At 40.2% G+C, this 23,537-nt stretch overlaps 1 protein-coding gene across 2 annotated transcripts in view; it reads right to left on the reverse strand.

Annotated features, from left to right (window-relative positions):
* Positions 1-23,537, reverse strand: part of si:ch211-246m6.5 (von Willebrand factor D and EGF domain-containing protein) — a 99,888-nt gene that overhangs the window by 15,046 nt on the left and 61,305 nt on the right. For both annotated transcript variants that reach the window (XM_049471255.1, XM_049471254.1), the window contains exons 17-24: positions 23,267-23,371; positions 20,096-20,210; positions 18,560-18,810; positions 12,924-13,143; positions 8,600-8,737; positions 7,281-7,442; positions 2,075-2,242; positions 1,081-1,574 (exon numbers count right to left, since the gene is read on the reverse strand). In XM_049471255.1, coding sequence (XP_049327212.1) covers positions 1,081-1,574; positions 2,075-2,242; positions 7,281-7,442; positions 8,600-8,737; positions 12,924-13,143; positions 18,560-18,810; positions 20,096-20,210; positions 23,267-23,371 — 1,653 coding nt within the window. The remainder of the gene's footprint in view (positions 1-1,080; positions 1,575-2,074; positions 2,243-7,280; positions 7,443-8,599; positions 8,738-12,923; positions 13,144-18,559; positions 18,811-20,095; positions 20,211-23,266; positions 23,372-23,537) is intronic.

Consider the following 23,537-nt stretch of genomic DNA (forward strand, 5'->3'; position numbering starts at 1 on the left):
TTTTAGCCCATTTTCTTTAGTCGCAGATAGTTTTTCCGTTAATAGTCGGCAACAAACTCTGCTTAAAGGGAAATCAGGGATCTCTCGGCACTCGCACACTTGCATAGGGTGAACAACTGAAAGACGCTTCCCGAGCTGACGCGGACTAATCTCCAACCAGTTGCAGACGCCCAGCAAATATTAAACATGTTTAATATCTGACTCAGTCGGCGACTGGGAGTCAGGACTCAAGAGCAGCGGCTACATACAGCCAATTGGATCAAAGAAAAAGAAAACCCTGGGTCTAAAACACATCAGAGCTGTTTATGGAGAGTTTGACCACTTTTTGCACAAACCCCCCCCCCCCCCCCCAACTTAGAACATGACATGACTGTTAAACTCTATAGTGAACTTGCGAGTGAGTGCTATATGAATGGGTGAATAGAGCTAAAAGCTAAAACTTTTTAAATAAAAATCTTAAAATGAACTATTTCTTCTGAGTATTTCTTTCATTTTAGCAAGTAGTATAATGCATTTTACTAAAAACGCAAAGAAAGTGTGCATTTATATTTCAGTTCAGTATCTACAGAAAACAGGTTTTACACTGTAAAGCACTAGCATTACTGCTAATGTGAGCTGATTGGTTGGTGAGCTGATCCTGGAGATACAGGTAAAGAATGTTAAAAAGGCTTATAACTGGAGTTATAACTATAAACTATATAAAAAAAACAATGTCTGTGGTGCTGAAACATTTGATATAGTTCTTTGTTAAAAACATAAGTAAATATTTTATTATAACATTATTATTACATTTATTAAATCTGAATAAAATGCTCAGTTTTGCTCACTTGCTTCATATAAACTCATTCATTCTGGATTCTCTTCAAGTGTGTATTCTCCTCTATAGATATTATCTGTCATGTCATTGCTAGTTCTCGAGTGTTTTTAGTTCTGGTGTGTTTTTGAGTATAAATGTGTTTCTGGAGAGCAGCCAGGTGAATCTCTGATTCACAGTGAGAAATCGTGTAATTTGTGACCCAATCACAGATCAGTCGTGCAGTGTGAAATTTCTCAACAGCGGAAGGACTCATGATTACTTGCCTGGTTCAGTGGTTGAGGCTCTCCGGCCTCTTCCAGACTGACCCCCAAATCTCCATCTGCTGAAAACTCGGACTCTGAGAGTGCAAAGGTCACAGAGGTCAGTGCGGCGGTCAGCGGCCTCAAGCGGGCAGAGGTGACCACGCCTGGTTGCCGTGGTAACTGCTTGAGAAGCGGGGTTACTTTTGGGGTGGCTTTAGGCGTAACGCCAACAAATCCGCCCGCTTGGATGGACGTCCCAGGTAGGGTGTTGGAATGTGGGCTAGCCCTGCTGAGAGGAGCGTGGCGTAAATGAAGCGCTGCTGCCTCTTTCCTGGCAGTGATTGGAGCAGGGGTTAGGAGGAGGGGCTTATGTTCCGGAATCCGATTGGCTGAGGTCCTTGCATGCATCAACGGACGTCTGTGGGTGTGACCGACGTCTGTGGAGGGCAAGTGAAGGTGGGGTGATTTTGGATAGGCGCTGGAGTCTCTGATGAGGCTGTGGCTTAGAGGAGGAACTGGAGAGAAACAATACAAAGTAGACATTTATTTTTAAGATGATGGTTCAATTAATCCCACCCCCATCTTATTTTCCACCCTCCCCAAAACAAGCAAAGAAGATACATTTGAAATAATTTTTATCCCATTTTCTCCCTAATTTACAAGGCCAATTACCCAACCGACTCATTAGGAATCACTGATGATGCCACAACACCAGGAGGGTGAAGACTAGCACATGCCTACTCCAATACATGTGAAGTCAGCCATCGCCTCTTTCTCAACTGCTGCACTCGGAGGTAAGTGCAGCGACTCAGTTCTGATACATCAGCTCACAGACGCAGCATTGTGCTGAGCGACATCACCCTTTGCAGTGATGTGGGAAGAGAGTGCCATCTACCCACCCAGAGAGAGCAAGGTCAATTGTGCTCCCTCAAGGCTCCAGCAGCCGATAGCAAGGTACATAAACAGGATTCGAACCAGCGGACTCTCAAATCATAGTGGCAGAGCACAGACTCACTTATATGCTTTGGGTTTCTTGTGCAAGTGCGTCCATTGCCGTGGTATCCCGGGGGACAACGTCCGCACACAAAGCCGACATACGGTGGGCGCAGGTCGATGCACATCACACCCGGAAAACATGGCCTGCTCGCACACTTGGAGGTCACATTCTGCACCTGAGAAACACCTGGAAGAAAAATGCAGGTATATTATATTTATATATTATATTATAAGTGGTATATATAAGCAGGTATATAATATAGAACAATATATATTTTGTTATTCTGTTAATTCTGTAATGTATGCAGCATGTGGTTTTGCATTGTCTTGTTGAAAATGCCGAAACGATCCTGGAATGCAGCCTGTGTTGCTCAAGATCTATACTATTCTGCATTAATGCTGCATCACAGAATTGTACTGACACAACCATAAACCGTGACAGATGCTTGCCTTTAGACTTGCTGTTAATGATAGTCTAGCTTAAGATCAGGTGTACTTGGGTTCTGCAGCAGGGCAATGACCTGAAGTCCACCTCAGAATGGCAAATCTTTTTCACAGAGGGCCAGGTTAGTTTAGACAGATTTTCTCTTTTTCTCGTTATCTTTGTCTGATGTGTTTGTTCAACTTAAAAAATGTAAATATGATGAAAAATGTATATTCACATATCATATAATATATAGATATAATATATCAAATTACATACAGGTGCTGGTCAACGAATTAGAATAATTTGAAATAGTGCAATCATGAAATTCTTTGAATGCATTTTTTGTGCAGAAAGCAAATCAGGTGTTCACCGCACCTGTCCTACTCGTTAGACTAATCACAGAACTCGTTACCTGGAAAAAACTTTGCTCAGCTGAGCTTTCCAAAAGGCCCATTTAGGCCATTTAACTGTGACACTGTTGTTTTATTGAATTAGAATAATGGAGAAACCGTTTCATTGAATTAGAATAATTTTTATTATAATTACAATCATCACTTTCTCAGTATTTTGTGGCTGCCCCCTTGGCTTGTATGACTGCCTGAAGTCTCCGCGGCATCGATTTGACCAGCTTGTCGCAAGTTTCCGCACTCACAGCTTCCCAGGCAGTGGCGATGTTCTGCTTCAGTTGGTCCAGCGTAGTAGGCTTTCTGTCGCGAATTTTCCGCTTGACGATGGCCCAAAGTTTTTCAATGACATTGAGGTCAGGCGAGTTGGCCGGCCATGCCAAAACTTCAAGCTGTTTTTTAGTGAACCAATCTTTGGTCGACTTTGCCGCATGAGCCGGTGCAAGATCCTGTTGAAATATGAAGTCTTCTTCGCCGAACTGTTCCTCAACAGTCGGAATCAGGAACGTTTCCAGAACATCTTGATATACGGCAGCATTGACAGTCTTCTTGAGGAAGCAGAGTTTCCCTACACCTCGAGCGGACATGCATCCCCAGACCATAACGCTCTGGGGAAACTTGACGGATCTTTTCACGCACTCGTGGTTGTAGGTTTCGCCACCACGATGCCAGACACGAGGACTTTGGTCACCGAAGGAGATGCAGAAGCGTGATTCGTCACTGAAGACCACTTTCTGCCAGTCTTCAGCAGTCCACTCGCCGTGTTCTTTGGCCCACTTCAGCCGTTTCTCCATTTGTTTCTTGTTCAGCATCGGTTTTACTGCTGGAACGCGAGATTTGAAGCCGAGTTCGGGCAGACGACGGTAAGTGGTTGATCTGGAGACGTCAGCGCCGGTCTGCTTGTTCCACAAGTCGGTGAGCTCGGAAGTGGACTTGAACCGGTTGCTGACTGCGATCTTTCTCAGCTGCTTGTTGTCGCGAGCAGAAGTTTTTCGGACGCCGGAACAGTTGGTGCGCTTGCTGCAGTTTTTCTTGAGAGCTTTGCAGACGGAAGACTGGCTGATGCCGAGCTGCTCAGCAATTTTAGTTTGGGTCAAGCCTTGTTGGCGAAGGGCTTGAATTTGAGCCACTATTCCGGTTGAGAGGTCGAGCTGCTTACCCATGATTGATTTTACAACTTAGAAATTCTACTCAACCCTGACTTTATACTGCACAGTGAACACTCTTCACAGAAAACAAAAATTTGAGCATTTATTCTAATTCAATGAAACGGTTTCTCCATTATTCTAATTCAATAAAACAACAGTGTCACAGTTAAATGGCCTAAATGGGCCTTTTGGAAAGCTCAGCTGAGCAAATTTTTTTCCAGGTAACGAGTTCTGTGATTAGTCTAACGAGTAGGACAGGTGCGGTGAACACCTGATTTGCTTTCTGCACAAAAAATGCATTCAAAGAATTTCATAATTGCACTATTTCAAATTATTCTAATTCGTTGACCAGCACCTGTATAATATAATATGAGCAATTAAAAATCATGGGTTTCTTTGATTTTACCAAATTGAAAAACTCTGGAATTTAATCAAGAGGAAGATGGATGATCACAAGCCATCAAACCAAACTGAACTGCTTGAATCTTTGCACCAGGAGTAAAGGCATGAAGTTATCCAAAAGCAGTGTGTAAGACTGGTGGAGGAGAACATGCCAAGATTCATGAAAACTGTGATTAAAAAACGGTGGTTATTCCACCAAATATTAATTTCTGAATTCTTAAAAATTTATAAATATGAACTTATTTTCTTTGCATTAAAATTACAATAAATTTCAATATTTTAATTTGGAATTTGGGAACAAAAATTGTCTTTAGTTTATAGAATAAAACAACAATGTTCAATTTACTTAAACATATACCTATAAATAGCAAATTCAGAGAAACTGATACAGAAACTGTAGTGGTCTCTTATTTTTTCCCCAGAGCTGTATATAAGCCACAATATCATTCTTTAATGTAGTCCTGAAAAAACTCTAAATTCTAATTGACTCTGGATGGACTGCTGTGTAAATATGATTATATGCCACTGAACTATCGCTTTAAATCTGCTCCTGTGTAATCAGCGCACTGTAAACATGCAGTAAACACCGGCGTCGACAGTGAGGAAGTGACACACACGGCAGATCGGTCTAAACTTCCAGAGGCAGCTGCTAATTACCAAATAATTTCCAAAAAAGAGCTGGAGGCTCAACACACATTCACAGCCAATTACAACATTAACACTCCATAATGAGCAGCAAAAAATACTGCCAGCGTAATTTCAGTGCTGTCAGAAACGCACAGACCTGCTCATTATAGCATGTATAAGTGTGTGTGTGGGTGGGTGTGCGTGTGCATGTCCACACTGATTATGTTTTTTTCCCCACACAAAAGCTGTAATTTAATTTTTATAACTGCAGGAGAAAAGGATTTTTTTTTTTATATACCCTTAGGCTTATTGTACAGATACAATATATATCATATATCTTATACAGTATAAGGCGCATTTTAAGAGACACTACAAGGAACTTTCTTATTCAGCAGGTCTCGCCGCTGGGTGGTGAAAGTGGTGTGAGTGGGGGTAGCTAACAAAGTTAGTAAAGTAGTAAGTTTACTAACTTACTAACTTTACTAACTAAAGTTAGTAAGTAAACAGAACTGTATTTTAAAAAAATACTTTATTTTAAAGTCAAAGTCAAACGAGCACTGAATGTTAATCTACACCGATTTCTTTCCTGAAAACTGTTTATTTGGGAGAGTAAAGTGATTACGTTTATTTACAGTAAGCTCAGATTCACGAATTTGTAAAGCACCAAGGCTGGAGCATTAGCATTAGCGGGTAACCACTAGCAGTTAGCAACTAATGCCGCCTGACAATGCTACAATTAGAACCCTGAGTGTTCCGGTATGCAAGTGCGATATTGGCTAGCAGTTCGTCCCATGTAGCTTGCCTTAACACCGTAAACTCGCAGACTACAGTCTGATATACTAGCCTCTGAACAGCAAAGGAGCTAGAAAAGTTAGCAGGTAATGCTAATGCTGCTCCAGCAGTGCTAGCTAGGGTTAGGAGCAAGATACAGGCCGATAATACTCTAAACAGGGAAATAGTCATTAGCGGCTAATGCTAATTCTCCTCCAGGCCCAGTGCTGGAGAACTAAACTGAAACTCCTGTATAAAGCTGTACTTAAGCAGTGTGGCTTTACTGCTGCTTACAACCTAACTGAGAAAACATGGAACACTGGTGAATCCTCCCAGGAGTGACATGCCTACTAAAATTACTCCAAAAGGGCATGAACAACTCATCCAGGAGGTCACAAAAGAACATAGATTACATACATACATTTAAAGAACTGCAGGTCTCAATAATAAACAGTTTGGGTTAAAAATTGTCTCAATGGGAGAGTTCCAAGATAAAAAAAACACTGCTAACCAAAAAGAACACAACAACACATCTCACATTTTCTAAAAAAACATCTTGATTATCCACAGAACTTGTTCTGTTCTTTGGGATGACGAGACAAAAGTGGAACTTTTTGGAAGGTGTGTGTGTCTCGATACAACTGGTACAAACTTAACACATCATTTTGGAAAAAGAACATCATACTGAACGTAAAACATGGTGGTGGTAGTGTGATGGTCTGGGGCTGCTTTGCTGCTTTCAGACATCGGCCAATTTGCTGTAATAGATGGAACCCTGAATTCTGCTGTTTACCAGACAATCCTGACTTTCAGTTTCTGACCTTAAGCTCAGGCGTACTTGGGTTTTGCAGCAGGACAATGACCCAAAGCACCCAAGCAAGTCCACCTTGAAGGTTTTGAAGTCTGATTAAGATTCTGTGGCATTCTGATCTTAAACAGTACGTTTATGCTCAAAGACCCTTCAACTAGTGCCTGAATTAAAAAGTTATTAGGTTGGTTTGGATCATTTTTTCTACCTAAATAAATAAGATTATCATTTAAAAACATGCTTTATACATTTACTCAGGTTGTCTTTGTCTGATATTAAACATGTTGTGATAATATTAAAAATGTTAGTATGATAAAAAAGCAAAAACAAAAAAAAAATGTAAGGCGTAAACACTTTTTCACAGCACTGTGAATGAGTTGTTTGTTGCTGCATTAACTTTTCCTGCACTGAGTAACAGTGGAGTGAGAGCTCTGAGAGATGCACTCTCTCAGACTGAAAATGTGACCCTGAATAACAAAGAAAACAATCAGCTGGAGATAAAGTAAATAAAAGCAGCTTCATGCAGAGCAGGTCATTATCGGGACCTCAGTGGCCTGTGGTTTGGCCAGCTGCGACCCACACTCGCTACTTTCAGATAACAAGCTCTCACACAGAGACATGGATGTGGGGACACTTGCCAGTTTTCTGTCCGCGGCTGGACACCTGTCTGGTCACTTCAGGGTCAGTGTGCTGAGTGTGTGAGTTAGAGACGAGGACTGGTCTGGGTGGAGCTGCTGTGCTGCTGACCGCTCGGACTGAGGGAGGAGGGGGGCTGGGGACGGGAGGAATGACCCGGTCAGCTGGAAAGACAGAAAAAAAAAGAAAAGAGAGAGAGAAGTAAAAAATGTGCTGTACTCAAACTGTTTATATTTATAAAGCTTTGAAAAAAAATTAAGAGATCACTTCAGTTTCTGAATCAGTTTTTCTGATTTAGCTATTTATAGGTATATGTTTGAGTAAGAACATATTTGTTTTATTTTATAAACTACAGACAACATTCAGGAATCGCTGCACAAGTGAATCTATAGCACAGGTAAATCCCTGTGCAGGTAATCTCTGCACAGGGATTTACCTGTGCTATAGATTCACTTGTGCAGCGATTCCCTTGGCAGTGATTTACTGTGCTGTAGATTTACCTGTGCGGATATTTATCTGTGCAGTGTTTTCCTGTTAAGTGATTTACTTATGCAGTAATTTACTGTACTTGGACAGCGATTAACTGTGCAGTGCTTTAGCCTTCCTGTAAATGTATGTACTTTTGCAGTGATTTCTCTGTGCTGTAGATTTACCTGTGCAGTTATTTATCCGTACAGTAATTTACCTGTTAATTTATTTACTTATGCAGCAAATTACCTGTGTTTTTTTTAACTGTGCAGTGATTAACCTGTTAATTTGTTTACTTTTGCAGTGATTTAGCCTGTGCTGTAGATTTAACTTTGCATTTGTTTTAACTGTGCAGTGATTTACCTGCTAATTTACTTACTTTTGCAGTGATGTACCTGTGCTATAGATTCACCTGTGCAGTGATTTACCTGTTAATTTACTTAATTTTGCATTGAGTTAGCTGTGCTGTAGATTTACCTGTGTTTTGTTTTTAATTGTACAGTAACTTATCTGTTAATTTACTTACTTTTGTAGCAAATGACCTGTGCTGTTATTTAACTGTGAAGTGATTTAGCTGTACAGTGACTACATGTGTAGTAATTTACCTGTGCAATGTTTAACTGTTATTTACTTGTGCAGGGATTAAACTGGTCAGGGAATTTCCCTGTGCCAGATAATTTCCCTGATTTACCTGTGTAGTGATTTACAGATGCTGTAGATTGACCTACGCAGTATTTTACCTGTGTAGTGATTTACATGCGCAGTGATTTGCCTGAACTGTAGATTTACTTGTTCAGTAACTTACCTGTGCAGTGATTAACTTGTGCAGTGTTTTTCTGTTAAGGTTGTTTACCTGTGCAGGTGATGCCATCTCCATGTGTGCCTGAAGGGCAGCTGCCACAGGTGAACGATCCGAAGGTGTTGATACAGTGGACACCGGGAAAACACACCATTCCCATACACTCATTCACATCCTCCTGACATGTCCGTCCTATAGCACACACACACACACACACGGCATTTTTATATACATGATTATTAGTGATGGGAGTAACGGCGTTGAAATAAACGGCATTACTACGAGTAATCTAACTAATTACTCTGACTGTCACTATAAGGCCGTTACCATTTCCCACACCCTGTTACTGCACGTTAAAAAAAAAAAGACTAATCTAAAACTGGCATAGGCCTCTCTGCTGTAAAAAAAAGAAAAAAGAAAATTGAGAATTGAATCGTGAAACTAAAATCGGAAATAAAATTGAATCAAGGATTTAGAGAATTGTGACACCCCTACTATTAACACAAAAGTAACGCAATAGTTACTTTTACTGGTAACTAGTTACATTTACTTTTATAGTGGAGTAACTCAGTTACTTTTTCTGAGAAGTAACTAGTAACTATAACTAATTACTTTTTCAAAGTAACGTGTCCAACACTGATTATTATTGTTATCTATCTTCTTGTCAATTAAATGCAGCAACCCATCCCTTTAGATCAAATCCTGTCTGTTCCATCACTGGACCATAATTCTACTGTTTTTAAACACTACATCTCTGTTCACACAGTCTCTCATCTGCTGCAAACCCATTGAGGCACTCTGGGGACTGTACCCGAGTTTCTGCAGCATCGTATCGGTTCTCCAGAAGAACCGAGAGCCTTTACGACACACAGTCTGATAATTCTCTGCTCGTCGACGACGGGAGCTCTGCTGTCTCTTCTGTCAGCCTGTGTTCAGAGCGACAAGCTCACGGCAAGCTGTGGGGGATTTATGTGTTTGTTAGCGATGGTTCAGGGTGTTCCTCTCCTCTGAGAGTGTGTGAAGGCCAATGTCTAAACCAGCTGCAGCTCTAAAGCTCTTCAGAAACACAATAACAGGCCTGCAGCACGCTCACATTCCACTGCGCTGCACACTTTAGTGAGGAAAAACACACTACACTGTGTTCAGATGTTTGTGGATACCCCTTCTGATGAATGCTACAGTCTGCTACGTTGAGTTGTACTCGCTACTGACACAGATGTGTAAATGCACACACACAGCTCATCTATTCTCTGTAGAAACAGAAAACAGCTCCTGTATAAAAAAGCCACGTTAATGGCTCAAACGTCTGTCCTGATCCGGATGCAAAATGCATGTTAGTGCCAAGTGTAAACAGGCCCAAAGTGAATACAGATACTATCTGGTTACAAAATGTATATTAGTGCCAGGTGTAAATAGACCCAAAGCAGATCCAGATACTATCTGCCTACAAAAAGCTTTTCATTGTCACGTGTTAACAGGACCAGAGTAGATCCAGATATGATCCAGATACATAACCCATGTTAATGTCTGATGTAAACTGGCCCAAAGCAGATCCAGATGCTATCTGTATATAGAATGCATGTTAGTGGCACGTGTAAACAGGACCAAAGTAGTTTGAGATAGTATCTGCCTACAAAAAGCTTGTTAGTGGCACGTGTAAACAGGACCAAAGTAGATCGAGATAGTATCTGCCTACAAAAAGCTTGTTAGTGGCACGTGTAAACAAGACCAAAGTAGATCCAGATATGATCCAGATACATAACCCATGTTAATGTCTGATGTAAACAGGCCCAAAGCAGATCCAGATACTATCTGTATATAAAATGCATGTTAGTGCTAGGTGCAAACAGGACCAAAGTAGACACAGATACTATCTGTTTACAAAATGCATGTTAGTGCCAGATCTAAACAGGCCCAAAGTAGACCCAGATATAATCCGAATACAAAACACGTTAGTGCCAGGTGTAAACCGGCCCAAAATAGATCCAGATATTATCTGTATACAAAATGCATGTTAATTTTAGGTGTAAACAGGCCCAACGTAGATTCAGATATTATCCGGATATAAAACCCATTTTAGTGCCAGGTGTAAACCGGCCAAAAGTAAATCCAGATATTAATTAACTGCATACAAAATGCATGTTAGAGCCAGGAGTAAACAGGTCCAAAGTAGATCCAGATACTGTCTATATACAACATGCCTTAAGTACATCCAGATACTATGTGAATACATAAATAATGTTTGTGCCAGGTGTAAACAGCCTCAAAGTAGATGCAGATACTATCTGGATACAAAACACTTTAGGGCAAGGTGTAAACAGGTTCCATGTAGATTGGAACAGTATCTGAATACAAAATGCATGTTGATGTCAGGTGTAAACAGGCCCAAAAGTATATCCATTACGATCCAGATACAAAACACATGTTACAGTCAGGTGTAAACAGGTCTAAATTATTACGAGATATTAACGTATATAAAATGCATGTTCGTGCCAGGTTTAAAAAGGCAGATGTAAACAGTCCTTGAACATATATATCTTGCCTGATTGGGTATGTTCTGTTTGATTTCTAACCCAACTATCACTTTAAAATGTACTTTCGACTAGCAGATACTCAGTGGACAGATACTGTCTAAATACAATGTCTACAAAACGCATGTTAGTGCCAGGTGTGAACATGCCCAAAAGTATATCCAGTACAAACCAGACACAAAACAAGTTAAGACCAGGTGTAAATAGGTTTAAATTATATCCAGATAGTATCAGATACAAAATGCATATTGATGCCAGGTGTAAACAGGCCTAAAGTATATCCAGTACAACCCAGATACAAAACACATGGTAATGCCAGGTGTAAACAGGCCCAAAAGTATATCCAGTACAATCCAGATACAAAACACATGGTAATGCCAGGTGTAAACAGGCCCAAAGTATGTCCAGATACTGTCTGGATACAAAATGCTCAAAGTAGATCAAAATACTATCTAGATACAAAACACATGACAGATGTAAACAGTCCCTGAACGTATCTTGGCTGATTTCTTACCCAACTATCTCTTTAAAAATGTACTGTCGACCAGCAGATACTCACTGGACTGTAACTGCCGCCTGCTTAGGAAAGAACAAAACTTGCATGAGGCCTCTAGAGACAAACAAACACACACACACACACACACACACACAACTTCCAAAGAGCAAAGCGTGAATCTACAGTGACTGTCTGAGTGGAAAATACACCAACATCAGTGCTGCAAGCTGGTCTTTATGAAGCAAGGCTGCCCAGAGCAAAGTGCTTACGCCTCATGTTTTCTGTGCTGCTGCTGTTGTTGTTGTCATCTTTTTCCAGCTTTTTCTCTTTTATAAAACACTGAAAACACAGTGCAGAGGCTGGTTGTTAGCTGCCCCAGTCAGTGGTAATGGAAAACAGCATCAAAGCTCTTTAAAATGCTGCAGTATTTCTGTGCCGAGGAAAAACACAGGGCTAACTGGAGTGAAACGCTGAAATAACAGTGAATAAAGTGTAGAATCCAGCCCCCACAGAGCCGCATTATTACATTCACACCCGTCATCTTCATAACGCATAACGTCGGAGTGCAAAACAAACACCCAACCGTGACCAAAAAGCTGCCGCACTGACCCACTTCCCGCTGAAAGGTCTAGCAGGTCAAAGCAGTTATCTCCACTCTAACAAACAGCTCCCAGCTGAATTTTGTAGCTCTAAAATACAGTGTTCTGTACTGCTGCTTTGCTTCATCACTTGGCCACTTTATTAGAAACACCTGTATCTACCTACTCTTGTGCTACATCTCTGGCCACTTTATTAGAAACACCTATACGTTCCTACTCTTGTGCTTCATCACTGGCCACTTTATTAGAAACACCTATACCTACATACTCTTGTGCTTCATCACTGGCCACTTTATTAGAAACACCTGTACCTACCTACTCTTGTGTTTCATCACTGGCCACTTTATTGGAAACACCTACACCTACCTACTCTTGCACTTAATCACTGGCCACTTTATTAGAAACACCTATACCTACCTACTCTTGTGTTTCATCACTGGCCACTTTATTAGAAACACCTATAGCTTCCTACTCTTTTGCGTAATCACTGGCCACTTTATTAGAAACAACTACATCTATTTATTCTTGTGCTGCATCTCTGGCCACTTTATTAGAAACACCTATACCTACCTACTCTTGTGCTTCATCACTGGCCACTTTATTAGAAACACCTACCTACACCTATCTATTTTATGCTTCATTTGGACTGTTGTTTTACTATTAGTGTTATTCCTAAAGTAGTATTAAATTAATAATAATCTTAGTATTAGTAGTAAATTAAAAAATATTAGTATAATTACACTAATACTCACCTGTCAGTCCAGCGGGACACAAGCACTGAAATCCCTCAGTCATGTTCACACACACTCCTACTCCACACGGATTCAACCTGCAGACGTCAGTCTCCTCCTGGCACAGGTCCCCACCAAATCCAGAAGGACACACACACAGGTATTCTCCGTTTCCCGCCGGACGCTCCACATTGGTCACACACGTACCACCATTCATACACCCGCAGGGCCTCACACTCACCTTAAACACACACAAACACAAACTTTAACTGTAATACATGAAAATGTTATTTTCTGTGGGAAATACAAATTGTTATAACAGGCCAGCTTAAAAAGTTCCATCTTCTAGGCCCCCTTGAACTTTGTGAAGAATCAACAACAAGTTGGATACAATTGTGAAGGGGAATGAAATTTATTGTATATTTTAAACTTTTATTAGAAATAAAAAACTTTAAAAAGTGGGGCGTGCCCCCCCCCCCCCTGTGTAAACACTTTGCAGTGCCACCTTTTGCTGTGATTACAGCTGAAAGTCGCTTGGGGTTTATCTAGATCAGTTCTGCACATCGAAAGACTGACATTTTTGCCCATTCTTTGCAAAAGCTGGACAGCTGGAGCTCAGTGAGGTTAAATGGAGAGCGTTGGATTGTGAACAGCAGTTTTCAGCTCTTTCCACAGATTCTCCACTAGATTCAGGTCTGGACTTTGACTTGGCCATCCTAACACCTGGATACGTTTATTTGTGAACCGTTCCATTGTAGATTTTGCTTTATGTTTTGTATCATTGTCTTGTTGGAAGATACAGTCTCAGGTCTTTAACAGACTCCCACAGCTTTTCTTCTTCCAGAATGATCCTGTATTTGGCTCCATCCACCCATTAATTTAAACCATCTTTCCAAATCTGTTCCTGCTGAAGACAAGCAGGTCCAAACCATGATGCTGCCACCACCATGTTTGACAGTGGGGATGATGTTCAGGGTGATGAGCTGTGTTACCTTTCAGCCAGAGCACTTTGTATTTAGGCCAAAAAGTTCAACTGTAGTCTGATCTGACCACAGAAACTTCTTTCACATGTTTGCTGTAAAAACAGCACTTCTTATATCTTTCTTTCAACAGTGTCTTTCTTCTTGCCACTCTTCCATAAAGGCCACGACTTATAGTTGTCCTGTCGACAGATTCTTCCAACTCAGCTGTAGATCTCTTCAGTTCATCCAGAGTGATAATGGGCCTCTAGGCTGCACCTCTGATCAGTCTTCTCCTTGTTTGAGCTGAAAGTTTATAGGGACGGCCGCGTCTTGGTAGATTTGCAGTGGTCTGATACTCCTTCTATTTCAATATGATCTCTTGCACAGTGCTCCTTGAGATGTTTAAAGCTTGGGAAATGTTTTTGTTTCCACATTCAGCTTTAAACCTCTCCACAGTAGTATCTCGGACCTGCCTGGTGTGTTTCTTGGTCTTTATGATGCTCTCTGCGCTTTAAACAGAACTCTGAGATGATCACAGAGCAGGTGCATTTATACAGAGACTTGATCACACACACGTGGATTCTATTTATCATCATCAGTCATTTAGATCAACATTGGATCATTCAGAGATCCTCACTGAACTTCTGGAGAGAGTTTGCTGCACCGAAAGTAAAGGGGCTGAATAATATTGCACGCCCCACGCCCCACTTATTTCTAAAAAAAAAGTTTAAAATATCCAAAAAATTTGTTCCACTTCAGGATTGTGTCCCACTTGCTGATTTTTCACAAAAAATTACAATTTCATATCTTCATGTTTAAAGCCTGAAATGTGGCAAAAGGTTAAAAAAGTTCAACCAATACTTTCGCAAGGCACTGTATGTTGCTGCTATCTGGTCACTTAAAGTGAAACTGCCGTGTGGTTTCTATGGTATATACAGTGGTGTGAAAAAGTGTTTGCCACACCTGTTCTTAATCAAGAAATCGCTTAAATAGGACCTGCATAACAAAGTGACGTAGATACGCCAAGGAAATATGTGTGGATGCGGGCTCCAAATCTGCTCGACGACATTCTCCCAGTCCCATTACAGATAGATACAGCATGCAAACAGTGTGCTATAGCCATAGAGATGGGCGAGCTAAGTATTCTGCTGAACAGGTAATCACTGAGCTTCAGTAAGGTTCACTAACCAGAGCTGGGTAATTTACCACTCTTGCACAGGAGAGACAAACAATGGAAACATATATATTTACTATATACACTGATAAGCAACAGAGTAAAAGTTGACGTCTCTTGCCACTGTGTGTCAATAAGGCAATACGTGAGCTTAGCATCTGGGAAGGAGTAGTTGAGGCAGAAAACTCTATCGAATGTTTGGAAATTGAACTCTTGCCATTTTACCAAATTGAAAACTTCTGGAATATAATTAAGAAGATGGATGATCACAAGCCATCAAACCAAGTTGAACTGCTTGAATTTTTGCACCAGGAGTGCAGGCATAAAGTTATCGAAAAGCAGTGTGTAAGACTGGTGGAGGAGAACATGCCAAGATGCATGAAAACTGATTAAAAAGCAGGGTTATTCCACCAAATATTGATTTCTGAACTCTTAAAACTTTATGAATATGAACTTTTTTTTTTGAGGTCTGAAAGCTCTGCATCTTTTTTGTTATTTCAGACATTTCTTATTTTCTGTAAATAAATGCTCTAAATGACAATATTTTTATTTGGAATTTGGGAGAAATGTTGTCTGTATTTTATAGAATTAAACAACAATGTTCATTTTACTCAAACATAAACCTATAAATAGCAAAATCAGAGAAACTGATTCAGAAACTGAAGTGGTCTCTTTATTTTTTCCAGAGCTGTATATCTTTTCTTACATCCCTATCAATTATCTACACATAACTATTAATTATTATTAACCAGGTTCCAAGATGCCGCATGATTAAGACACTTATCATTCCTTTAGGTCCACTGAAAAGAAAATGTCTCTACTAATTTAAAAATGCTTCTCCAGACATTTTCCTCCAAGTAAATGAAAAAATTAATTATTCATAAAAGTCATTGAAATGGAAAGCAACGGCAATTATCAGGTAATACAGAAAAGTTCCAGGAGCTCCTTGACCCTCCTCTACTAATTCAGAACTTTGTTGTTTGTTTTTCATATGTAAGCCTAGGTTCTCTCCTCAGATTACTTCAAGAGCCTCTTTAACCCACGTCCAGCGTCAGTCGTCTGACCCGCCGCCGCTAATCACCGGGCTTCACCTCCCGCCTCTCCGGTGAGGAGGGTCTTCACCTCCTGAAGCTGCTGCAGCTCATTAGAGATGCAGGAGATGGAACAGCTGTGAGAGCTCATTACCGGCAGTCTAGCACCGGGCTGATTAGGGATGAAGGGGATAAGCTAACGCTAGCTGGAGGTGTTTAGAGCGAGGTGGTCTATTCGCAGCCTGCAGTGATGCTCTGATGCACGGAGACGGTTTAATGCGCTCCGGGGGTCCGGAAGCAGCTGTTTCTTATCAGCTTCTATCCATAAACCGGAGGAGAGGGTCTTTGTTAGCAGTTTGCTTTTATGTCTGAGCTCAGAAGCTTTGAGAAATATTCTCTGTACTATATTAGCTGTCCAAATGGGAGACCGAACATTTTATCCATGTTGAACCCACATATGGAAGCCCACCGGGGTCACTGATGGGATCAAGAAGTGTTAAACATGGGCTCCATTCAGTCTGTTCATTGTACACAGATTGAACCTATGTGGGACCCATGTGAAATTAAAGAAAGCCCAACTGGGTCAAAGTATCAACAAATGTATTAACCCATTTGAGACCCATTTAACCCACAGTTTATTTATGAGCACTCGGTGAGGAAATTTGTGGTTATTTTTAGGGTATTTTAATTAATAGGGCAATTTAATGGTTGGGCAAAAATCATGGATGGGTGTGGTTATTGCAATTCAAATATATGTTATGTCTGAGTGGAAAAATAAATAAGGGGCTGGTGTAGGTATTCAAATAGAGTGGGTGTGGTGGTTATTCAAATATATACGTAATAGATCAATGAGAGGAAAAAACAGGGTTTGGCACGGCCACTTTGTTTAGTGGGAATTTAATACAGTGGGTGTCACTTTCAAAAACTAAAGGGCCTTTGAATAAATAGACAATTATAGTGACAAACATGGTTATTTAGATATGTGGGAAGATTAATTAGCAAAAGTTACTTTATGTCCACCAAAGTGAGTATTCAGAACCCTTTAAACTTCTCTCTCATTGTTTCATTGCAGCCATTTGTTAAAAACAAAAATGTTAATGTTAGTTTCTCATTAATATACACTATAAAACAGAAATGTAGATTTTTTTTTTTATTTTATTAAAAAAGACAAACTAAAATATCACATGGTCATAAGTATTCAGATCCTTGAAAATAAAATGGCTGCTATGAAACAAAGAGTGAAAAAATTGGGGTCTAAATACTTTTCATACCCACTGCAGGCGTGACTATTTAAATATAAGAGAGACATTTAATAGAGTGGTTATTATAGGATGGGTGTGGCCATTTAAATGTATAGGATGGTTTAACGAGTGGGAAGATAGCAAGGAAAACAATAGCTATTCAAACATAAGGTACACTTAAGTGAGTGGGAAAATAAAGAAGAAGGTGTGGCTATTTAAAATATATGGGTCATTTGAATTAAAAGGTAAATTAAAGAGATGGGTGTGCTTATACAAACATATGGTACTGTTGAATGAGTGCAAGGAAACAGAATGGGCGTGGCTACTTAAATGTATGTGACGGTGTAAGGAGTAAAACAAATAGTAAGGGTGTGCTTGACTACTTACCATGGGAGGTGTGGTTATGCAAATATATAAAATAGAATGGAAAAGAATGGAACAAATGGGTGGGTGTGGGTGCTGAAATATATGGGGCAGTTTAACGAGTGGAAAAAAATATTAAGGTTTAGTCAACTAGAGCGGGCGTGTTTATTCACATATATGAGTCAATTTAAAAAGTGTAAGGCAAGAATAGCTATTCCAAATGAAAAAATAACAGGGTGGGTCTAGCTAACTAAACATTATATATTATTATAGAGATAAGTGCTGATATTGAAATAATCTGGACAGTTTATTTGAGTGGGGAAAAACAGAACGGGCGTGGCTACTTACATTTACAGGGTGGTTTAATGAGTGGGAAATTAGTAGTTGTTAGTGGTTATTCAAATATATTATAGAAGTTTACAAGTGGAACATAATTAGGGCAAAAACAGCTATTTAAAAAAATGGGTGTATAATAATAGGATGTGTCTATAAAAATATATAAGCCATAAATGATAAATGAAGATAATGAGATATGGACAGTTTATTAGCGCATATTTAAATGTATGGGGCAGTTTAATGTGTCAAAAATAATGGGTGGGCGTGACTACTTAAACATATGGGGTGGTTTAATTAGTGAGAACATAATATAAAGGTTGATGTGACTATTGGATTGTGGTGGGCGTGGTTATTAAAATAATCATATGGGTCAGCTGACCTACAGGAAAAACAATAAGGGAAACAATAGTTGTTGAAATATATGGGAAAAACAATAGGGTGGGTGTGGCTATTAAAATATATGGGGTATCTTTAAAAGTATAGGGGTGAATTTAGTTATTCAAACAGATGGTTCTTTCTCTCTCTCTCTTTCTCCCCTTTTTTTTCTCACCTGAACACTGTGTGTGCTCTGAGCGTCACACTCGTCAGTGATGCTGAAACTGAAGGTGTGTGTGGTCTCTGTGGAGACGCTCCAGGTCAGTAGTCCTGCAGGGCTGAGCAAAGCCCCCGGGGGTCCTGTCTGCAGCTGAAACAGCAGGGCTGAGCCCTCAGGGTCCGCGGCCGTCAGCTGGAACACAAACTTCTCTCCATAGAACGAGCGCAGGACATCCCGCGGGGGCAGGAATGAGGGGGGCTGGTTTGCTAAAATAGAGAGAGAGGAGAGAAAAGGTAAAGGGAGTGTTAAAACACTTATAAAAACTCTTATAAAGCGAGTAATAAACAGTGAAAGTTTTTTATGCCTTTTTTTTCTTTCTGGGAAAAGTTTGCAGAACCAATTTTTCTGCAGAACATGAACCAATTACAGGTGATCTTTAGGGTGTGCCTCATATTTGAGCAGCTCAACTTTAATAAGTAATACTCACACCTCATCCACTGGCTGCTATCTCCATATATTTGCATACTAGGCATGTCCTACTGTCGCTGATTCACTGTATAGTCATTTCCACAGGGCTACCTTCTCCTAGGTCTGCATGCATTTCAAAGGTAATAGGTGACGGCCTGGCCTCAGTGTTAAAGGCTATAAGAGCAAGTTAACCCTTTCTCTGCTGCTAAGAGTGGCTTTGTGTTGGCAAGGTGAGGCCAAAGTGACAACTTGTGTAGTAATGGATAATTATGCCATTTGAAAAGGAGGCATCTGTAAATGTTTCAGTGAATTTGAGCAATGGAGCTACTACTATGATCAAGAGATCGCTGGTTCGAATCCCAGGCATGCAGCTTGGCGTCAGCTGCCGAAGCCCTGAGAGAAAACAATTGGCTTTGCTCTCTCTTGGTGGGTGGATGGTGCTCTTTCACTCCTCAACACTCCAAAAGGTGATGTCGATCAGCCCGAGGCATCTGTGAGCTGATGTATCGGAACCGAGTCATTGCGCTTTTCTCCGAGCACGCTGTGATGTTACTCAACTGCTGCATCGGCAGCGGTTCGGAAAGAAGCGGTGGCCGAATACGCATGTGTCGGAGAAGGCATTTGCTAGTGTGTTGTGGCATCACACTGTAAAAATATTTTTTGACTTTGTAAATATAATTCAATTACAAGTACTGTGTGTTTTTTCATCCTCTACAAAACTGAAAAGCATTTGTAATTTTATTTCCATCGTCATGCTTTTATGTTGCAACCAATTTAAAGACAGGAAGTTGCATCATTTACCAATTTTCCAAGGACCCATGGAAGCAGCAAGCAAGCTTGTAACTCTCTATGATGTTTTTAATAAACAGTATAAATCAATGTATTCTATATTCTACAAATAAAGTAAGCATGGTAAAATCAATTAGTATGGGAAATGTTTGTGTGTGTATGGTGGTGTGTTGTGGTCAACCCTGTCCAGACATTCTCGATACCAGGAATAGATGTGTTTGACGCATCTCGAACAAAGCAAATTCTTGATTTGAGTGTTTTAACGATCAGGACAAAGGGTAACGAGTGTCTTACCTTGATTAATAGTCCATGTGTATCTGGATGCAGTGGAGTTACACAGGAGACACGGGCTGGACGGACTGACATCTCCGTCCGAAAAACACATTCCCTCTATATTACATGTCCTGTCCTGAGAGAGAAAGAGTGAGGGGGTGTCTTTAAATGTTCTTTTAAAAACATTGGGGTCAATAGAGGACTTGCAAGAACAGAAAACATGAGAGGAGCTAAGAGGCTAAAGTACTGTAGCTAACAAGTAATGGAAACTGATGTACACCAATTAGTGCTGGAGCAATGATGTTTATGTAGCTAACTATAGCTACAAGAGAAACTGTGTGGGGGGGTTCAGTAATTGCTTATATGTGTGGTCAGATAAAGATTACACACAGAGGGAAGCATGTGAAGTCGGGCAGATGGATTTCCAATAAGAGGGTGGACGTAAAAACACGTGCCCATCTTTCCATTCTGATCATAAAGTTTTATAGAAGGGAAACAGAGGGATACAAAAAAAAACGCTAAAAGAAATGTCTGATTTTGCAGAATACATGTAGATTATTAAAAACCTGACACTCAGAGCAGCCTATACCATTCAGTATTTTAATCAGTCAGGACACACAAAGAAAACTATATACAAAAATGTAAACTTTTTAGTCTAAATAAATACAAATATTTAGTGCAAAATAACTACTTAGTAAAAATGTGTAAGTAAAATAAAAACTATATAAAGTAGTGCGCACACCATACCTAGCTTTAGTTTGAGTAAAGCAGGTAGTTTCACACTTTCTGTGGACACTTTTGAGTCATTTACTGATATTATTTGGTTTGAAACATCATATAAATATGTTTGAAGCACTAAAGGTAAATAATATTGGTTGGGGAAGGAGATCTCACTTTTTTAGGTGTTTTTCTCAGTGGGTTTCTTGTAGATTTAGCTTTACCGCACTGGGATGTAATTGCTATTTTTAGAAAGAGTAAGTTCCGTCCTTTCTAACCATATATGGATTCTGTTTGTTTGTGAAGGGATTGCTGAGTAATTAAGCTGAGAACACAAGGTGCGATTTTGGACGGAAAATCCTTTTGTTGGGATCTAAGGGTTAAACATTTATGTTCCTGGTAACCATTATCTTTTCTGCGAATAGCATTGCAATCCCACATTTTCTTCTGGGTGTAACTATTTTTTGATGATGAGTGTATATTGCATATTGTATGGTCAGCAGCACACACACTCACACACAGCCACATCCTGCCTGCGTCTGAACATGACTTATGCTGAACAGTGCAGTCGTGGACGGACAGACTGATGGATGCAGCTCAGACTGGCAGATGGATGGATGATTAGATATATGGGGAAATGAACAGATGATTGATTGTGTGAATGATAGATTAATAGCACTGTGGATGGATAGATGTGGAAATTCACAGCAGGACAGACGGATGGGCAGATGACGGAACAAACAGACCGCGGGAAAAATGGATGGATGAAAGGAAAGACGGATGGGCAGAGAGAGAGAGAGACAGACTTAATGGAAGGACAGAGGGTTGATGATGTGAAGCTGTTCATCTGGGCAATACGAGCTTATTGGTAACATTAGAATAAATAAAAAGAAACTAATAAACTACTCATTTTGATTATTTTGTGTGTGTGTCTGTATATGTGTGTGTGTGAGTGTGTGTGAGTGTGTGTTAGCTTAGCTCTTCTGGAGGTAGGCCAGTATCCCCAGTTTTAATCCAAGTCTACATGTTAAGCAGAGTTTTAGCATTAAGCACACTCCCTGACTCAGTTTTTCTTCATTTTTTGGGGGGATTTATTCTAATGTTATATAGAGTTTTATAGGTTGTGGTGAGAGAATAGGTGGAGCCGCCGGGTTTCACCCCAATTAATGCTGAGAGAGTTCGCCCCATAGTGTTTGTTAGTTTTTATTTGGTGAATAAACATGGGTTGCTGATTTGTATTGATTGTATGTATAGTCCCATATTTCTTAAGACTATAAGGCGCACTTAAAATCCTTTAATTTTCAAAAAAAAAAAAAATCGACAGTGCACCTTATTATCTGAATGAAGTTCAACTTAAATAGCGCCTTTCTAGAAACCCAAGGACGCTTCACAATTTACACATTTTTTTTTTTTTTTACACAAGCACATTACACCCACACACGGTGAGAAGCGGTAGCCAATAGCGCACAGCGTACTCTCAACCGGAAACAACCGTCCACCTGGAGGACTGCATCGGGTACTACAGCATTTACCCAGGACAGAGTGCCAATCCATATCTGGGCACAGTCATACATACATTTACACACATTTACACACACACAAACTTACATACATACCACACACTTACACACACCGGATCAAATTAGAGTATTAAATTTTTCTGGGCAATTTAGAGTATCCAATTTACCTGATCTCCATGTTTTTGGACTGTGGGAGGAAACCGGAGTCCCCGGAGGAAACCCACACAGACACAGGGAGAACATGGAAACTCCATCCAGGAGTTTGGTGGTGTGCCTTATGTCCAAATTCTGGTTGTATGGTACACGGGGTCACCTATTGGAGACATAGCTTTTCTGCACTGTGCCTATTATATCCAGTGGCTCCCAGTGGTGTAAAATGACCTCACATTTGCCCTATGTGGGCATCCGTACACTGATTACGTCAGGAACACATGGTGAAACCCTTGTTCACTTTAATGTAGGCATCCTTAGTAGTGCACCACATTGGAATGAGAAAAAATAGCCGCTGCACTCTCCACACATTTTTTTTACACACAGATTTGCTAAATTGTTATGAATACTAAAATAATGTTTTATGATGGGATTGTTTGTGAGAGCTGGCATGTTTTGGGACAGGGAGCAAACACCTGATGAGTTACGCCTCCATCTTCACTGAAGACGAAGAATCTGATGGATTTGTGAAAAGGAATGAACTGAAAAAATGTGTGTATTGTTCTGTATTTTACGTCTTGCAACTGAACAATGTTGAGTGTTATTTTTAATGAGTTGAATAAAGTTTGACTAATCTGACTGTTTTGTTTCGATTGATGCTCCTTATAATCCTGTGCACCTTATAGTCCATAAAATACAGTATGTGTGTGTGTGTGTATGATTCTGAGTCTGATCCTTACTCTGGTCACATGACTCTGCTTCTCCCTGGACTGAGATCATAAGGTAGATACACTTGTGTTATTACCTTTATCTTACAGAGTCCAGATGGGGTTGGGGCACACTGCTGACACACACCATCATACAGCGTCAAAACCTTCGGATTACTGACCACACTTCCATCATTAGACACCTGAAAGAGAGATAAAGAGAGAGAGAGTGAGAGCATTACTTTGTGTAGACACGATTAGGTTTTAAGGCTTTTAAGTGTTAAAATACATAGTCCAGTCAGAATATTATGACCAATTCCCTGTTTCCACATTCATTGTCCATTTCTACTTTGTAGTTCTATAACTAGA

Source organism: Astyanax mexicanus, chromosome 23, assembly GCF_023375975.1.
Source record: "Astyanax mexicanus isolate ESR-SI-001 chromosome 23, AstMex3_surface, whole genome shotgun sequence".
NCBI classification, from domain to species: Eukaryota; Metazoa; Chordata; class Actinopteri; order Characiformes; family Acestrorhamphidae; genus Astyanax; species Astyanax mexicanus.